The 18,307-nt window shown below is 37.8% G+C and overlaps 1 protein-coding gene across 2 annotated transcripts in view; it reads right to left on the bottom strand.

Annotated features, from left to right (window-relative positions):
* cher (filamin protein cher) overlaps nt 1-18,307 on the bottom strand; it is a 1,020,924-nt gene that overhangs the window by 160,059 nt on the left and 842,558 nt on the right. For both annotated transcript variants that reach the window (XM_069837665.1, XM_069837667.1), the window contains one exon: nt 3,676-3,802. In XM_069837665.1, coding sequence (XP_069693766.1) covers nt 3,676-3,802 — 127 coding nt within the window. The remainder of the gene's footprint in view (nt 1-3,675; nt 3,803-18,307) is intronic.

The following is an 18,307-nucleotide window of genomic DNA, read 5'->3' as shown; positions in this document are numbered from 1 at the left end:
ATCGATATTCAACATTATTTTCTTCTAGAAGTAGGGTATACAGAATGGAAGGCCACAGGTTCGACTCTTGGCAAGCGAATGGGATTATCCATCACAGTGCGGTGTCACGTGTGGCGAACAGAGACGGCTTGAATGATGCAGCTCATATTCAGGAGAGTTGATGTTCAAATAAGCGATGGGTAATGGTGTCCAAAATTCTCTAATATTATAAAAAAATATAGGTTTTTCAAATGTGTTGATAATGAATAGCTCTGACGCCCTAGCTACAAGTTTACACTCAGAACCTCACCGCTCGAGGCCTGTACGAATCATCTGTCATGTTTCACCAGGTATTCCACATTTTCATAGATACTACCTCAACGATGGAACATTTAAGTAATTCGGCAATGCTAAATGTATTGAACGTTTCTTTTATTTTTAGTCTCTTGTTCAACAACGCAATATCAAGTACCAGATTATATAGCGTCGATGAAATTTGTGATAACGATGCATTTGGTGAGATGAGGCCGTAGATTCGTAACGGAATTACCCGACATTCACTATTCCACTTACATTTGGGAAAATTTCTAAAAAGGAAACTAAAGCAGATAATTACTCCATGCGAAAATCGAACCCAACCCAAGCAGTAAGTAAACGGTGCCTACCGCTTAAGCCTCGGGTATGCTTGTGGCTAGCACACGTATGAAAACCCCAAACATTTTCTTGTGACCCTGAGTATCGTAGTTCAACATTCCTATGTTCGTTTCTAGAGACGAATTATTGTAAAACACAAACCCACACACGTGAATCGATATCGGCGTATATCTACTAGTCCCCTTCAGGGGAGGGGCATGAATTTGGGACTGCCCTCCTACGTATACCGTTGGGTGGGTCCATTGTACTACCCGGAATGAAAAGATGTGCATGCCCTAAGACCATCCGCGCTGCTTTCCCCTGCAGGGTGCCTCCGAACCCCCCCTACAGACTACAGAATCCTTTCACATTTCCGCGTAGGTATCTCTGCTGTTACTCTATACCGGTTCTACGAGCTACCATGAGCTCAAGAGAGAGTCCACGGTACACAGCACTACCACCAGCAACTAATAGCCACACACTACGGGGCTCAAGTTCGTTGGCGTTCCGCAGCCAAATCTACATCGGAGCAAACTCGAAATATGGGGAAGAAACTGAGATTATGATAAAATCGGGCGGGAAAGTGTAATTGTGATGATGAAATGAGTCCGAGGTCCAAAGCCGAAAGTTACCCAACAATTATGCTTCAATTGGCCGAGGGAAAATCCTCAATCAGGTAACCTGTCCCAATCAGGATTTGAACCCGGACCTACTCGTTTCAAATTCAGACATGTTAACCGTTACTTTACAGCAGTGAATGCGGGACCGGTGTAGTCAAATTGCTCAAAACGTCAGTGCCTCTCCCTATCTCCACATTTTCTCCTAAGCTTATATTTCTCTTTCCCTACAAGGATACATGAATGTCCCAGAAGATGAACTCTTCTTAAAATACCTAATGGCAATCACCCGGAAGAAGTAGAACTTTTAAGCGATTATCTAGTTGAGTGTTATATCGACAGTGATGCAAAGTTTCCCCCAGGCGTGGCTATCATAACGTTTGCTTCGAAAAATAAAACAAATGTTTGTGAAACATTCCATACCCTGTTTAAAAATAATTTTACTAGCTTTCACGCATATCTTTTATTTTTAGGAACACTGAAGGACCTTGAAAATGAAATATACAGAAGAATATGAAGTGACTTTTTTTTATTTTAGTAGGTTATTTTACGACGCTTTAACGACATCTTAGGTTATTTAGCGTCTAAATGAGATGAAGATGACAATGCCGATGAAATGGGTCCGGGGTCCAGCACCGACAGTTACCCAGCATTGGCTCATATTGGGTTGAGAGAAAACCCCGGAAAAACCTCAACCAGGTAACTTGCCCCGATCGGGAATCGAACTCGGGCCACCAGATTTCGCGGCCGGGGGCGCGCTAACCGTTACTCCACAGGTGTGAACATCAAGTTATATCTTCGAAGGAAGCGTAATGTAAGATACAATAGGAAAATAAACTTTTTGGCTGAGATTCAGAAGAAATATAAAAATAAATATATTTTGGGCCTGAATATATTAAACGAGTTTCATGTCATTAACAAAACATTAATGAATGGAACAACACACTTTGTGACAAAGATGGCCACTTCTATACCACTTCAGATTTTATATTATAAAATTCAAGCCATTTTTACGAAAAAATATATGGCCGCAGCAACATGCTATTATAATCCTAAGCCTACCCAAACTATGAAATTGTTTGTACTTTGAAGTGTGAAGGTACGTTGCTTGAAAGGATCACGTTTTACTTCAGTAGGCTATGCTGCACATACGCAGGTGCATGTAAACAGGAATGTAGAGGAGTGAGGCATATAGAAGGAGTATTTTGAGCAACGAAGACACTAAAGGACCAAGAAAAAATAAGAGAAACCTGGTTATTAAGGTCATTTTTTTGAGCAGCTGCATATTACCCATTGAGACTGCACACGTGCGTGGATTCGAATCCCATTAGGGTGGAGTACCTCTCTGAGTTTCTTTCCGTGGACGTCCACAATTTATTGTAAAGCAGTTCTCAGGTAATCCCATAGCGAATCCTCGGACTCATCTCGTCAAATACAATGTCGATTTTACAAATTCCACCAACGCTAGAAACAATAAAGCCCTTATACTGTGTTACAAGTTTTCTGTACGTCCATTCCGCTGAACAGAATAACTATAGAATAGCGTGTTATCTTAGATTTCAGAGGCCCAGTTTTCTGTTGCATGAATGAAGTAGGCCTACCTCGTACCATTTCTAGTAACATATTTAGGAAGCAATGTTATGATCATCTCCTCTCACCAAACTGACCAGTTTCGATCCATAGTACACCCTCCGAAATTTCTCGATGTTAAATGTAAATTTTAGACTTGAGAATTTAGTCATCTGCTGCATTTCTTATTCTAAGTTTGCACTAATTTGCCTTATTATTACCCTAATTAATTGACTGTTAATTCCACTTGTAAGTAAATTATCATCAAAAACGTATTTACAGTATGACGAAAATTTACTCAGTTAATTTTCTACGTCATTACACAAATTAAGTAGGCCTATTTCTCGAAAAAATGAAGAAGGAATATTTTTTTCGGCTTGTTCTTCGTGTTGATATCTTATAGCTCATACGTGTCAATACCGAATAGTTTTACCATAAATTGGAGCCAAACTTCAGACGCAAATTTTATTTTTTTTCGGATAACCCGTTATGCAAATGCCAAAATGACATTTTACTTTTCGGTTACTTACAACCTAAAGATTCTGTTCTTGAAATGAATGCAGTTATACCCCTTTCAGCCTGTAGGCCTATATTCTCCGTATTATTTATAGCGGTGAAGTCAAAATAACCGAGAAAAGGGCAACATAAATAAAAATACGAAAATGCAATAAACGGTTCTATTTCGGTAACATAAAATGTCATTTCGAAACTTTCTCGCTTACTTTTTGAATTAATATTAATCCAAATCAAATAACTGTTTCTAATTCAAGAGGCCAAACATGAGCAAGAAATTCTATTCATTACAAAAAGCATATATTATTACGCAGCTCGTAATAGCCGATGTATGTATTCAAAATTCAATGTGAACGTGACTTACATGTGACGTGACCTCCGGTTGTGGGAAGAGGGATATTATTCAACTGTACTGGACGGTATTGCTGCTGGCCCGGGTGCCTGGTTTCTTTGGTGGCTGTCGTTTGCTTCACGTAGTCCTCTGACCCAGCCTGTAAATAAATACAGAAACACTTATCATTCCAAACTAAACAAATATGTAGCCTGAATCAATCTGAAATTAACCCCACACCTGCTGTCTCTTAGTATTACAAATATAATTGATGTTCCACCAATAATCGAGCATAAATATGAAGAACCAGTAGAACAAGGCACCAAAGTTTATGTTCTCATTAGTGTTTGTAGTAGTATTGGTAGTTGTGGTGATGGTGGTGACGTTAGTAATAGTAGTAGTAGCATTAATAATAATAATAATAATAATAATAATAATAATAATAGTTGCAATCTTTATGGATTGTGTACTCAATATTTCATCTAATTCCAAATCTTTAATTCCTAACCACTTTTATTCAATATATACATCAACTCCATCAGTCCAACATCAGACATTGGCTACTAACAACTCATGGAAACATCCCGTTTTTCCGAAATTGTACTCTAGACATTATTATATGCAGACGATAAGGTTCTTTTTGCTACAAATGAAGACGAGCTGCAATACTCAATATATCACCTGAATGTAATAGCACAAAATTTCAATGTGAAAATTTCCCCAAACAAAACAAAAATTATGCCGTTCTAAGGTAAAAAGCCAGTAGGAGTAAAATTTGCATTTGAACCCATACGTTAGAACAGGTAAACTCATCTAAATATTTAGGTTAAAATTTGACATATTTACCTGTTACTGATATATCTGAAAATATTCAAAATTTTAATGGAGCCTTAAGAACCATCAACCAGGTTTTCACAACCACGAAAACCCAAAAACATACTAGGTTAAAAGCTTATAAAGTTCTAGCACGACCTGTCCTCATGTATGGTAGTGACTGTCCGAAACTCAGATGTTCAACGCCTAACTGCGGAAATGAGATTTCTAAGGAGGACTGCCGGCTACAGCTTGCTTGACCACAAAAGGAATGAACTAATTACAAACGAACTGAAAATTACACCTATTTATGAACATCTCAACCACTATAGACAAAAATGGCTTAACCATGTCAATAGGATGTACCGTTCCAGACTCCCAAGACAAATTCTCCGTTATATACCACATGGAAGACGATCTTTGGGACGCCCCCTGTAAAGATGGACGGAGACCGTAACAGGCCACTAGGCCTAATACCTGCAAGGATGATGATGATGATGATGATGATGATAATAATAATAATAATAATAATAATAATAATAATAAATGTATCCCTATTACAGGCCGTGGAAGCCTACAGAGTAGCGGGAGGTTAAGACTCCCACCTCCACAGAAATTGGCAATAAAATTATAGTATTGATGATATAGAACCTAACTACAGTAATAATAGTAGTAATAAATAACAATAATATTCGCTAAATATTTACATTACAGAAATTATGTATTATAAAGTAAATGCATCAATCTTATTGCAATGCAAGTAGAAGTTTTAATGCATCGGGAGATCCAGGAAAAATAAGAATTTCTTTGCAGAAAAGATTGTTGACCGTCTCATACCTTTTGTGAAAACACGAACATTTACATTATTTATGGAATATTCATAGATTATATTACCTTTAAAAAACATGAATAAGAACAGGGCAATAAGACCTTGACTTCTGGAATAAAAAGTGGGATACTTGAATAAAGCAGAATTTTTCTCATAAATGTACTTAAAGTCTCTGGGCAGAAACCTGTATAAGCGTAATGATATCAATTTGCGTTGCATACCTTTCAATTTAGCCGAGTCAGCTGTAACAGCATTTGAGACTATGGTCCGTCCCAGGGTACTGTGGAGTAATTTCGCTCATATGGGAGCGGAGTCTATCTGTGCGGAGTGTATTGCGGGCAGCATCAGCTCGAGTCCGCTAAGGGATAAGATGCTCGTAGTAGAAGGTAGAGTTCAGATAGAAATTATCCCCTCCTGCAAGCGATTGATCGCTTCGTTCAAGCAATGCCTCCCCCCCCAGAGCAGTCACTGACCCTATCCCTCCTACGCACCACTTGCGCAGAGTTCTTGTTTCGTCCTTCTACCCCACAGATTCCTGGGACGGACCATACATATGCATACTATAGGTTCGATCTCAGCATTATATCATTCGAGGGGTCACTAAAATAACTACGCCTGTAGCAGTGAACGACGTCCACGACGAATTTTCAAGCTTATCGCAATATGTACAACATAAGACACAGGGGTTCACAAAGACTCTGGTTCAATAAGCCAGCTATAGTTTCATATTCAGAAGATCTACATCAAGCTTTGTGTACGTCCTGGAAGTTCTGACAAAATATGTTAATAGTGCCGTGTAATTCAGCATTATTTACATCAGATATAGACATTTATGTGCATTCGCATCGCGTGCATTTGTGTACATTTCACTCGTGTATATTGTTCTTGAAGACTGCCTAAACTCTACAATTCTTACTTTACAAAGATTTACAATAATTTAGAATAGCCTAAAAGGCTTTCATTGTCTTCAAAACAAAAAAAGGGAACATGTTCTACTAATCAAAGACTTAACAATTGAGGGGTGAGAATGATATAGGGGCGGTATCATAATTTCTTCAGCATATACTTACGTCAGTTGTTCAGTCTTTTTTTTATAATATTTTACTAGTTTTTACTTTACGACGCTGTATCAACATCTTAGGTTACTTAGCATCTGAATGAGATGAAGGTGATAATGCCGGTGTGAAATGAGTCCGGGATCCAGCACCGATACTTACCCAGCATTTGCTCATATTGGGTTGAGGGAAAAACTCGGAAAAACCTCAACTATGTAACTTGCCCCAACCGGGATTCTAACCCGGGCCATCTGGTTTCGCGGCCAGACGCGCTAACCGTTACTCCACACATGTGGATAATATTTTACTAGTAGCTTCCTCACATGTGTAAGAAATAAACTAGCAAAAAAAAAAAACAGTTTTGTTAAAAGTGTGGCTTTGGACTATCTCATTCTCACCCCTTCGATTCTTTGAAGGAATTGACCAATGGTATATTTTAAAATATTATGGCGCCAAGAACCACAGAAATACATGGCTCCTTGCCGAGAAAATTTGTTTGCGAGTTAATTAAATTACATAATTAAACCCATGCCTGTAGCCTACGTCGTAGGTGCCGTGGGATACCACAATAAAATGAAAAAATGCGTATGAGAACATTGCAAGGCAAATATCTCGAGTTAAGTACCAACATATGTATTTTGTAATGAACAAGATTCTAACATATTCTAGGCAAATATTAATAGTAAATATTTTGTTTAAAAGCAATATGCAGTGGTAACGTTTTTAGGACATGCATACGGTACTTACTTATGTCTTTTAAGGAACCCAGAGGTTCATTACCGCCCTCACATAAGCTCGCAATCGGTCCCTATCCTGAGCAAGATTAATCCAGTCTCTACCATCAATATCCCACCTCCCTCAAATCCATTTTAATATTATCCTCCCATATACGCCTCGGCCTCCACAATGGTCTTATTCCCTCTGACCTCCCAACTAACTTCTATATGCATTTCTGAATTCGCCCATACTTGCTACGTCCCCTGCCCATCTCAAACGTCTGGATTTAATGTTCCTAATTATGTCAGGTGAAGAATACAATGCGTACAGTTTTGCGTTGTGTAACTTTCTCCATTCTCCTGTAACTTCATCCCTCTTAGCCCCAAATATTTTCCTAAGAACCTTATTCTCAAACACTCTTAATCTCTGTTCCTCTCTCAAAGTGAGAGTCTAAGTTTCACAACCATACAGAACAACCGGTAATACAACTCTTTTATAAATTCTAACTTCCAGATTTTTTGTCAGCAGACTAGACGACAAAAGCTTCTCAACCGAATAACAACAGTCACTTCCAGGCCTACGGTAGACCCTATATTTAAATAATAGTAATGTTGTTCTTTTTTATAGCCTAATTGTTCTCCGGTACTTATAATGTAATATTTGATAGGTAGGACAACATTCAGTAGGTAACAATGAACTTGACAAATATGAAACCGTACTCGACAAATCATCAATATGATTAATCTCTGTCAATCTTTAGTAAGTTTTCTTGTAAAGCAATGAACTGGAAGAAAGATTTGAACGTGTACAAATAACTTGAAGAAAATAAATCTGTTCTCCATTGTGGATTGAATAAAAGTCCATTTTATATGTGGCTGAAAACCTACCTATTCTGTTACTACATTGGAAAATTTGTTGTAAAAATTTTTGTATCAGTAATCATGACAAAGTTTTTTTGTAAAATTTATCACGAAAAATGTTACTTGTAGCGGAGAATGTATTCCCACGATATAGTACACGAACAAATGCATCTCCAAATTTGTAACGTAAAGCCAGACTGTTATCCTCATGCACACCAGCAGTTGTCTCGAGTCAGTAAATCAAAAGTTAAACGAATACCGCAGCACACGGAAGAGGGGGACTTGAATGGGCTCATTAGTGAACAAAGAATCACCTATTTAAACAAAAACACTTCTTTTTACACAGTGGGACAACAAGCGTGGAGATGAATGAACTCAAGGACGCTACAACTGCCAAGAAAAGTGTTAAGTGTAGTGTAAATTGTGATGCCCTAGAGAATGAATGGAAGTTGGCAAGTAATCAATCAGAGCAGACAATGTGCAGATTGTAGCAGGCGTGCAACAGGGGAGGCAATTAGCGCCTCTAACTGCTGCCAACTTTGTCGCATTTCAATTTCTTTGTGGAGAACACGCAACAGCCCCGTTGGAATTTCTATTTACATTCTTTCGGAGCGGCACGCATTGTCAGGATTTTCGTGTGGAGGGGCGGACTCGTTCATTCAGTGTCGCGCTGACAGACGAGAAGACCAATTTAGATAAACGGTAGGACGAGCTTCTAACAGGTGTTTAGTGGCGAACACACACATCGCAGGTGTCACTGCGCAGCCCGTGAACTACGAGGAATAGCGCCATTTCGAGCAATTGGAAAACCCCTATGAGTATAATAATTTTAACACACGACTCTCCGCTTATACAGCAGAATTTCGGGGAAGAACATGTTACCATCGTCATAAGATAACCGCGGTGTAATCGACAACTAGCAATTTTCTCCATTTAAATGATTACCGCTCTTTACGCACTGCGATACATATTATGGTACAGCCACAAGCGTGGCTCAGTCGGTTAAGGCGCTTGCCTGCCGGTCTGAAGTTGCGTTCGGGCGCGGGTTCCATTCCCGCTTGGGCTGATCACCTGGTTGGGTTTTTTCCTAGGTTTTCCCCAATCGTAATGTGAATGCAAGGTAATCTATGGCGAATCTTCGGCCTCATCTCACCAAATATCATCTCGCTATCACTAATTTAATCGACGCTAAATAACCTAGTAGTTGATACAGCGTCGTTAAATAATCAACTAAAATTTTAAAAATATATTATGGTAATGAAGTTCCACCACATCTGCGACATTTACTGAGCTAGTAAATGATTCCTTGGATTAATACCTTCATCCACCTTACTTACTTACAAATGACTTTTAGAAAATCCGGAGGTTCATTGCAGCCCTCATATAAGCCCGCCATCGGTCCCTATCCTGAGCAAGATTAATCCTGTGCCTATCCCACCTCCCTCAAATCCATTTCAATATTATCCTCCCATCTACGTCTCGGCCTTCCCAAAGATCTATTTCCCTCAGACCTTCCAACTTACACCCTATAAGAATTTCTGGATTCGCCCATACGTACTACACGCCCTGCCCATTTCAAACGTCTGGGTTTAATGCTTCTAATAATGTTAGGTGAAGAATACAATGCGTGTAGTTCTGGGTTGTGTAACTTTCTCCATTCTCCTGTAACTTCATCCTTCTTAGCCTCAAATATTTTCCTACGCACCTTATTCTCGAACACCCTTAATCTCTGTTCCTCAAAGTGAGAGTCCAAGTTTCACAACCATACAGAACAACCGATAATGTAACTGTTTATAATTCCAGCGACGAAAGTTGATCTTAATGAGTTGAGTGAGAACCCCGGAAAAACGTCAACAAGTTAGCTTGTCCCAACCAAGATTTGAACCCGAGCCCGATCGTTTCACAGTCAGACATGCTAATTGTTACTCCACAACGAAGACTCGGATACCGTTCAGAAAGTGCTTTTTAAAATTAATTATGCAGGTTAATTTCGTTTACCATAATTCTATTTTACTACACAATTTATAAATATTCATCTACTATTAAGAACAGAACAATTTTCATCGCATCTTTTCAAATGCCTTTCGGATTACAACAATCTAAGTAAAATGAATTTCAATAATTGCCAAAGCGACCTCGTGTGTACCACTATTTTGGAGCATACAGCATGTGTAATGTGTTGGATCTGGAACTTACTACATTCAGACGGGCCAGTCGCTTTTTTTTTTTTCTGGAACTGTAAGCCTACATATAGGAGGCTACAATGCGTATGTAATTTTTAATCATAAGCCTAATTATCTTGCAAAAACAAAGTAATAATTATCTTACATCATCCCCTACATCAGTAATGTCAAACCAAGCGCATTTTTCTGACTTTGACGTCGTGCGAGGGCATCGAGCGCCAAGTATGGAAAGAGAAATGGTTGTGTATATGAATAAGCAGCCTGTTGGATTAAGAAAACTGTGGTGCACAAACTTCAAACGAAAAGTGAAATTTTATTTCGTCATTTTATATGGCTTCTTTCTGTTTGATATTATCTATATTGTCTGTAAAACAAAAGTATTAATACCAATTTCTTAATATTGCAGTTTTGTTTTAAATGTTAATAACATAATAAAAAGTTAAGAAGGAATATTCACATAAATTTCGTAGTAGTACCACTATACTGTACTAAATGGATGAAACACATCACTCCTAACGAAAGTGATATAAAAAAAAGAGAGAGAGGGAGATTGAGTATGACATGATAAGTTGGAATTGATATTGATGGTACCTTCAGTCCTATAAAAGTAATCAATAAACTAATCAAAACAATATTACAGTACAGAGCAAAGTTACCTAGGTTCTGTATATGTTTTAAGTGTAACTAATATTCCATAACAAAACACTTATCGCAACTTCCTATCATCAGAATATTAAATTATTTTCTCGAAATGTGCTGAACCTATACAGCTAACATTTTTACAACACATGGGCACGTATATTTTGCTTATAATGTAACAGTAGATGCTTTGTTAATTAATTTCCTTACAAATAATTTCCATGCGAATATTTTCAAAATTTTCAATACACTATCTTCAGTAATACGTATATACGGTATATTAGATTTACGAAAACATTCTGTAAGGCTACTAAATAAATAGGCCTATATCTGAAAATTTCACTTTTCTATTTTTAAAAAACTTGAGAAATTATTTCTTTTGAACAAAAAAATCAAACTTGTGAAAAATGAACATTAAAATTAAAACTTACATTCTTATAATGCACTTATACTTCTCAGACAAATCTAAAAATTAACATGGATACAGTTTTAATAAGTTCTCTTCTCTTTATCTATTGAATCAGTGTTGGCCATCCCTGAATATAGCTCCACCAAGCGACAAATACTACCTCTTTCGTCTATCTCTTTCCTTTCCGCTGTAAAGCGCCCAGGCTCTCCTGAGCTCTAAAGTGCGCGCTTGCTCCTATGGGCATCAATTGACATGACTGCCCTACATTAGCAGCTAAAACTCTGCTACTGTTCATCACAATTGAAAGTTAAGGATGTTGACTAGGGAGCTTCACTAATTCAACTTAATTTCATACAAGGGCCAATGTTCTAGTTTCAGTCATTTGTTAATGGACACTCGTGTTGCCTTTGGAAGTAGTTTCCCACTGCAAATTCCCTAGGAATTCCGGCAGCGAACCAGAGATTTACCTCCCTTCAATCGAGATACGGTAATGTCATTTGGCTTCCGTCTCTCTTGTACTGTCTTAAGCGATGATCGAACTACATGACCAGACAAGCGCACTATATTGTCCAATGTTGATTAAAAGTCTAACGCTACCAGCATAGGTAATTTAGCAGTTTAGCGACCTCGACCATTCAAGGATGCTGCCCTCGAGCATTATTTCGAATTTCGCTTGGGCTGATTATCTAGTTGGATATTGCCCAATCTGTTACAAGAATTTAAGGTAATCTCAAGACGAGTTCTGGGACTAATTTCACCACAAGTCATCTCGCAATGACCAATTCCATCGACGCTGGACAGCTGATTAGAAAAATAATCTTAACAAATTTGTTGAACGCGAAAATTCTTAGTAGCTTGTTACATTTAATAACGGTAAAAAAACCACACCTGTGGAGTAACGGCTAGCGCGTCTGGCCGTGAAAACCAGGCGGCACGAGTTCCATTCCCGGTCGGGGCTAGTTACCTGGTTGAGGTTTCTTTCCGGGGTTTGCCCTCAACCCAATATGAGCAAATGCTGGGTAAATTTCGGTGCTGGACCCCGAACTCCTTTTACCGGCACTGTCACCTTAATCTCACTCAGACGCTAAATAACCTAAGATTTTGATAAACCGTCGTAAAATAACCTACTAAAAATAATGGTAAGAAATATATAAATTTGCAAAACTTTCACCCATTCCTTTACTCCGTCTTTCCTCTTTCCGTTTTATTTGACAATTAAAAGCAGACGCTAAAAGCTACATTCGAAAGCAGCGGCACTATCAGATTCTATTGTTGGCATGGCGTCGTAAGGTCATCACTTAAGAGAAATAGGACAAAAAATACGTATATAAATCACTTCTCTTTCGTAAATATAACACTCTTCCATCGATTATGCTACGGGGTATGCTGCCAGTAGACAAATGGCGGAGAATATTGATATAGTAATAATAATTTACTTACAAATGGCTTTTAAGGAACCCGAGTGTTCATTGCCGCCCTCACATAAGCCCGCCGTCGTCCCTATCTTGAGCAAGATTAACCCATTTTAATATTATCCTCCCATTTATGTCTCGGCCTCTCCGAAGGTCTTTTTCCCCTCTGGTCTTCCAACTAACACTCTACATGCATTTCTGGATTCACCCATACGTGCTACATACCCAAAGCACTTTATTCTCTTACACCCTTAACCCCTGTTCCTCTCTCAAAATGAGAGTCCAAGTTTCGCAACCATACAGAAAAACCGGTAATATAACTGTTTTATAAACTCTCACTTCCAGCTTTCTTGAGAGCAGACAGGATGACAAAATTTTCTCTACCGTAAAATAACAGGCATTCCACCTATTTGTTACGCGTTTAAATCCCTGTCGAGTGTCATTTATATTTGTTACTTTTCGCTCCAAGGTATTTCAATTTTTCGACCTTTTCAAAGGTAAATTTCCATTTCGTAGCATACTATTTTCTGGTCACGAGACATAGGCAAATCATATACTTTGTTTTTTTCGGGGCTTATTTCCAAACCTATCTCATTACTTGCTTCAAGTAAAATTCCGTCTTTTCCTTAATCATTTGTGGATTTTCTACTAACATATTCACGTCTTCCGCATAAACAAGCAGCTGATGTAACTCGTTCAATTCGAAAACTTCTCCGTTTTCCTGGACTTTGCTAATGGCATATTCTTGAGCATAATAATAATAATAATAATAATAATAATAATAATAATAATAATAATATAATAATTTCTATGAATTTGGGCCATTGGGAAACTGTCGCCGACTAAAAAACCACGTGCGTTCAAATAACATTCGACTGTCTCCATATAACCCGATAACACTAAAAATATCTCCAAGTAAAGGTTATAAGCCAGTTTTTCTCTGATCATCAAGTCGCCGAGACATCGCAGTCGTTCAAAAACGTCGCTAGCACTATTTCGTAACTCGAGATCGGCGTCCCTCTGAATGAGGAAGATTTTTAGTTCTAACGATAATAAACCAGTCTTCCTGTTCCACCGACACGTGTGACTCACTCTGCGTCACGCTGCGTGCGGTCCACGAGGCTGGAGTTACTACTACAGAGGAAGAAGTCTTCGTGAATCTTTAACACTAACATAGCTCGAGGGACATTCACTTCCTGAAGCTCATTATTGCTTTCGCAGAAACTTCGGGTATAGACATTATTTCTTTACCATCAACATGCTATTAATTATTTACCTACGTATTTTTGAACATTCACAAATTCGTTCATAAATAGGGGAGGAAATTTCTAGTCCTCTGGTTAGACTTGAAAGGTTGACATTTCAAAGGAAACAGGGCAAATTCAATGTAAGGGAAACACACGTCGCAGAAAAGTATCCAATTTCCTTCCGGAAATCGAAGTACCGACGAATTTGAGTAGTAGACCACAAATCTTGTCATTAATTTCACTCCGTCTTTGTAATAAAAATACAGAATATGTAATGTTGACAAACATATTTAGAAATGTTGAGTAACATGTCATCTAGTCCAGCCGTGGCGAAAATGTGACTCGCGAGCACATTGCGGCTCGCAATGATAGCTGTGCGTTTCTCTTGCTTCCTACCTCCCCCAACCCCCACCCTCTCACTCACTGAAGTCAAACTCCGTTCCTTTTGTATTTATCTCTGACCTACGAGTGGCGTATCGTCGCAATGTCTCTCTCGAAACCATGTACCTCTACAAAAACTAAAGTTTCAAGTAGGATGGGAGGACACATTTGTTTGCTGCCAATATGATGAGAATATTAAATATATGATTTGTTCACAAGTATTACGAGGAAAACGGTTGTATAACATAAAACGGTATTATACTACATGTTACTCATGAAACATTAAAAGGTTGTATCATCATCATCATCATCATCATCATCTCTGTACGCCGATCCTTTTTCAGCAGATGTACGAATAATGCGGTTAGATCTTCAATTTAAACTCACAGATTTACAATGTGATGTTAAATGAAAGCTAGATGTAAGGACTTGACAAATGTTGAACTTTCAAATCTTTGCCAAAAAATAACTATCCGAAGCTTCGTTCTTTCGTTTGCTCTGTTGAAGCCATGTTCGCTACAACTTACGTTTGTGAAAAAATATTTTCAACAATGAAAATAGTAAAAACCAAATTTAGATCACGACTAACAGACAAATACCTTCGTGATCAACTACGACTGGCAGTAAGTGACATGGCCTAATTCCTGATTTGGAACGCTGTCGCAGAGACATTCTGAAGACAGTTAATTTTAGGTTGTGATAATGTGTCCCATGTTTTCTTGTTTATTTCTTTTTTCGTTATACGTACTAAACATTAGTTTGTAACCTTGTATTGTATAAAATTACATTTAAGTGCTTGACGTAAGGAAAATGAAAATCCGTTAACAAGCCAGATAGTTGCTTCACTTTCCCTTCTTATGTCCGCCTCCCTCCATAGATGCTATGTACGTTACAGGTTACACAATGGCTCGGCGCACGATCGCATTTTCGCAACGGCTTCTAGTCAAGAATTTATTTCACTAGACATTTTTTGTACAGTCTATCACTCTGAATATTGCATAAATCCCGTTCTTATTTAGCATCTATTAATTAAACAGCAAAATTCTGGTCTTAAATTTCACAATACTCATTGTAATACAATTATCATATATTGACATCTCATTGAATGAACAAGAGCATATTTAGGCTTGGGTATTTTCTGACTCCAGATTTGTTATGTCTATAATTCAGCAGGAAGCTTGCCTATTCATTAAATATTCTAGATGTGTTTCTACTGCACTTTCTAATTTAATTTACAAGCGTCCACGCCCTGTACGTAATTTGAACTCAACTTTTGTTAAAAACTGCGTACACTGCGGCCGACTAATTCTGTAGTGCTCGGGAAAAGTGGCATAAGTAAAAAATGTTAATTTTACAGGAGAAGGAAAAAAACTGTCTTCACGCTGGTTTATGTCGATTTGATTTTCTTCTGTATGAATTATTGTAATGGGAGAAATACTTATGTATCTTTTCCCAAGCGAGCAGATGTTCCGTAAGTTGTCAATAAATTAATAAAAAATGTTTGTGGAAACTGACTTATGCCATTTTTTCCAAGCATTGCAGAATTCTACAATCTAAATATATATTTAAATAATTAAGTCGTTAAAAACATGAAAGAGAAATGGAATAATAACAATTATGTTTCCATGTGCAAATAACCATTTTACAAGTACAGTAGAAAGAGAGAGCGAACTCTGTCAAACACACATCCCATTGCTTTGGTCGACAGTCGCCGCAAGGCTAGTTTTGGAATGACATTCTGTAACAGTATGGATTTAAATGCTTCGCTCTGTATTTACAGCAAGAAGAAATAAATTGTACTACCGTAGCATGTGCAATGGCTAATGTGCAGCTTCAAAGTCGTAGGTTCGAAATCCGCCTAAGGCGGATGGTAATGTTAACTCATATATTGACTCGTATTGTAGCCTGATGTGCTGACCCAGCTATGGGGACTATAAGCAAAGTAGGGAGGGAACGTTCCTACTCACCCCACATTCGTTTGACTGACAGGCGAGGGGTAAGGCAGTTGTTTTGCTAAGTCAAGTGCAGTGGTGGACTCGACACACCTTGCGCATCAGTAATTTCTCCGCTCTTATTTCTCGTTTTAAAATCTTTAGAGTCTTTTGTTTATAGGAAGTACACGTATCATACAATAATTATGACGGCCACCTACTGTTATTGGGCAAATTATATATTTTTCAATTGTATAACCATTCCTTTATCATGTGCACGAAAAATTCTTGAACTGCTTTGTGATCGACATAATAAAGTATTTCTTTTTTAAAAACAATAAAGAAAAAAGCAAAGCTCTATTGTCATTTAACTGCACAATATATTAAAAGATACAACGCTCAACATAATAAATTGTTTCTCTTTAAAACCAATAAAGTAACTAAGCTCCATTGTCATTTAACTTGAAAGATTTAAACACAATATAATTATCAACAAAATCAATTGTTTCTTTTTATAAATACTAAAGAAAGTAAAACTAAGCTCCACTGTCATTTAACTTTAAAACATATTAAACAAAATATATGAGATATGAATGAAACTAAATACGACTGAAGGCCTATACTGCTGGTTTTCATTTTTTTGTTGTTGATATCTCTCGAAATTTCCTGTTATTAACTAAAAAGGATATGTTTAGCTCTAAAATAGAACAACTCAACCGTAATACTGAAACTAAATGCATGTCTGTGATCCTAGACCTGGAGATACTTTTGGTCATATTCATTTTGAAAAGAAAAACAACTCACAATAGTAAGTTGAGCCAAACAGATACAATACGTATTGCAAATGTGCGCAGATTAGGGAATTGCTCCTCTGGTATGTATTTAAAGAGATCTAATCCATTTTTTCCTAAACACTTTAGTGGAGTGCTCCTTTGCACCTCTGTAGTGGCTCTGATGCTTGGGTAACATCAAATACAAATGGATTATTGAACAGACACATCTCCCTGTCCATTGCAGTTACTTCTGAAAATCTCTCCTGGAAAGAGAACGCATCAAGTAGGCCTAATATACACTTAAAGTTTTAAATAAGTTCAGTTCCAGATACTTAATAAAATAATAAGTATCTAAATCCTGAAAATACCATAAACATATCTTGTTTTGCATCTTTTCACAAATATTACGAAAATATCTTTTAAAACTGTAAATAAATACTTGTAAGATCACCGAAGTCCGCTTTATGCTTCCGATCAAAGTGGCGTTTAATATTGAAGCGTTTTATATGCGCAATTTTAAACCTACATATTAAGCAACAGACTCTCTTCTTTTTGTAAGTAACAAAAAATTATTTCTGTCACTCTTCCTGAAACTAACGTCCCGAGATCGAAGCCATACCCGCCATTGAATGAAGCGTGTCTAGAGAAGCACCAGGCGGAGGAGAGGGTCTGTGGAATGAGATAAGGCGGCTTTGAGTGCAGTGGCCCTTCGGAGCCATTTTTCCCCATGGTTGTGCTGACCGTACGCCTCCTAAATTCATCTGGGCTGTAAAGAGTTCCGTTCCGCGATCATTTTTCAGGTGAAGTCCGTCCAGGAAATTGTAAGAGCATGATTGAGTTCCGTCCCAAGATATCCAGAATATTAGTGAATTCCGTCCCTATGCTGATAACCAGACATAGCATCTTGGGGAATACTGTGCATGCAAGTTAACTGAATGCTGGAGTATAATATTGTGTATTGCTGCAAGAGCGGCACATGTACACAACAGACAATGTATGGAGGAACACTATGATGTAAACAACTGTTTGTTCACCACGACACACACATATAGTTTGTAACCACTCGTCAGTACGCTACTTATCTGCATATTTAGTGCATCTGTAGTACATCATGACGAAGAAAAAAGGGATCTAAAAAGTATCAATTTGTGACAGAATTTGGAGGCGAGTGTTTGAAGTGAATGGGGAATATATTACTTGAAAACTGTGTAGCGTAAACATGCGCGATGGCAAACGTCAATATATACAGAGAATTGTAATACTAGAAAACACACAGAAAACAGAGAAAACTTGCATCGAAAAACGAAAGTGAAGATCTACCAATAGGTAATTGCATTTCAAATAAACAATCACAATTTTAATTGGATTTGTGTGATATTATGGTAAAGGCTGGCATCCCGTTCTTTAAACTACAAA

Source organism: Periplaneta americana, chromosome 10, assembly GCF_040183065.1.
Source record: "Periplaneta americana isolate PAMFEO1 chromosome 10, P.americana_PAMFEO1_priV1, whole genome shotgun sequence".
NCBI lineage: Eukaryota > Metazoa > Arthropoda > Insecta > Blattodea > Blattidae > Periplaneta > Periplaneta americana.
Note: the sequence above shows the minus strand (reverse complement) of the source record. Positions and strands in the feature narration are given on the sequence as shown.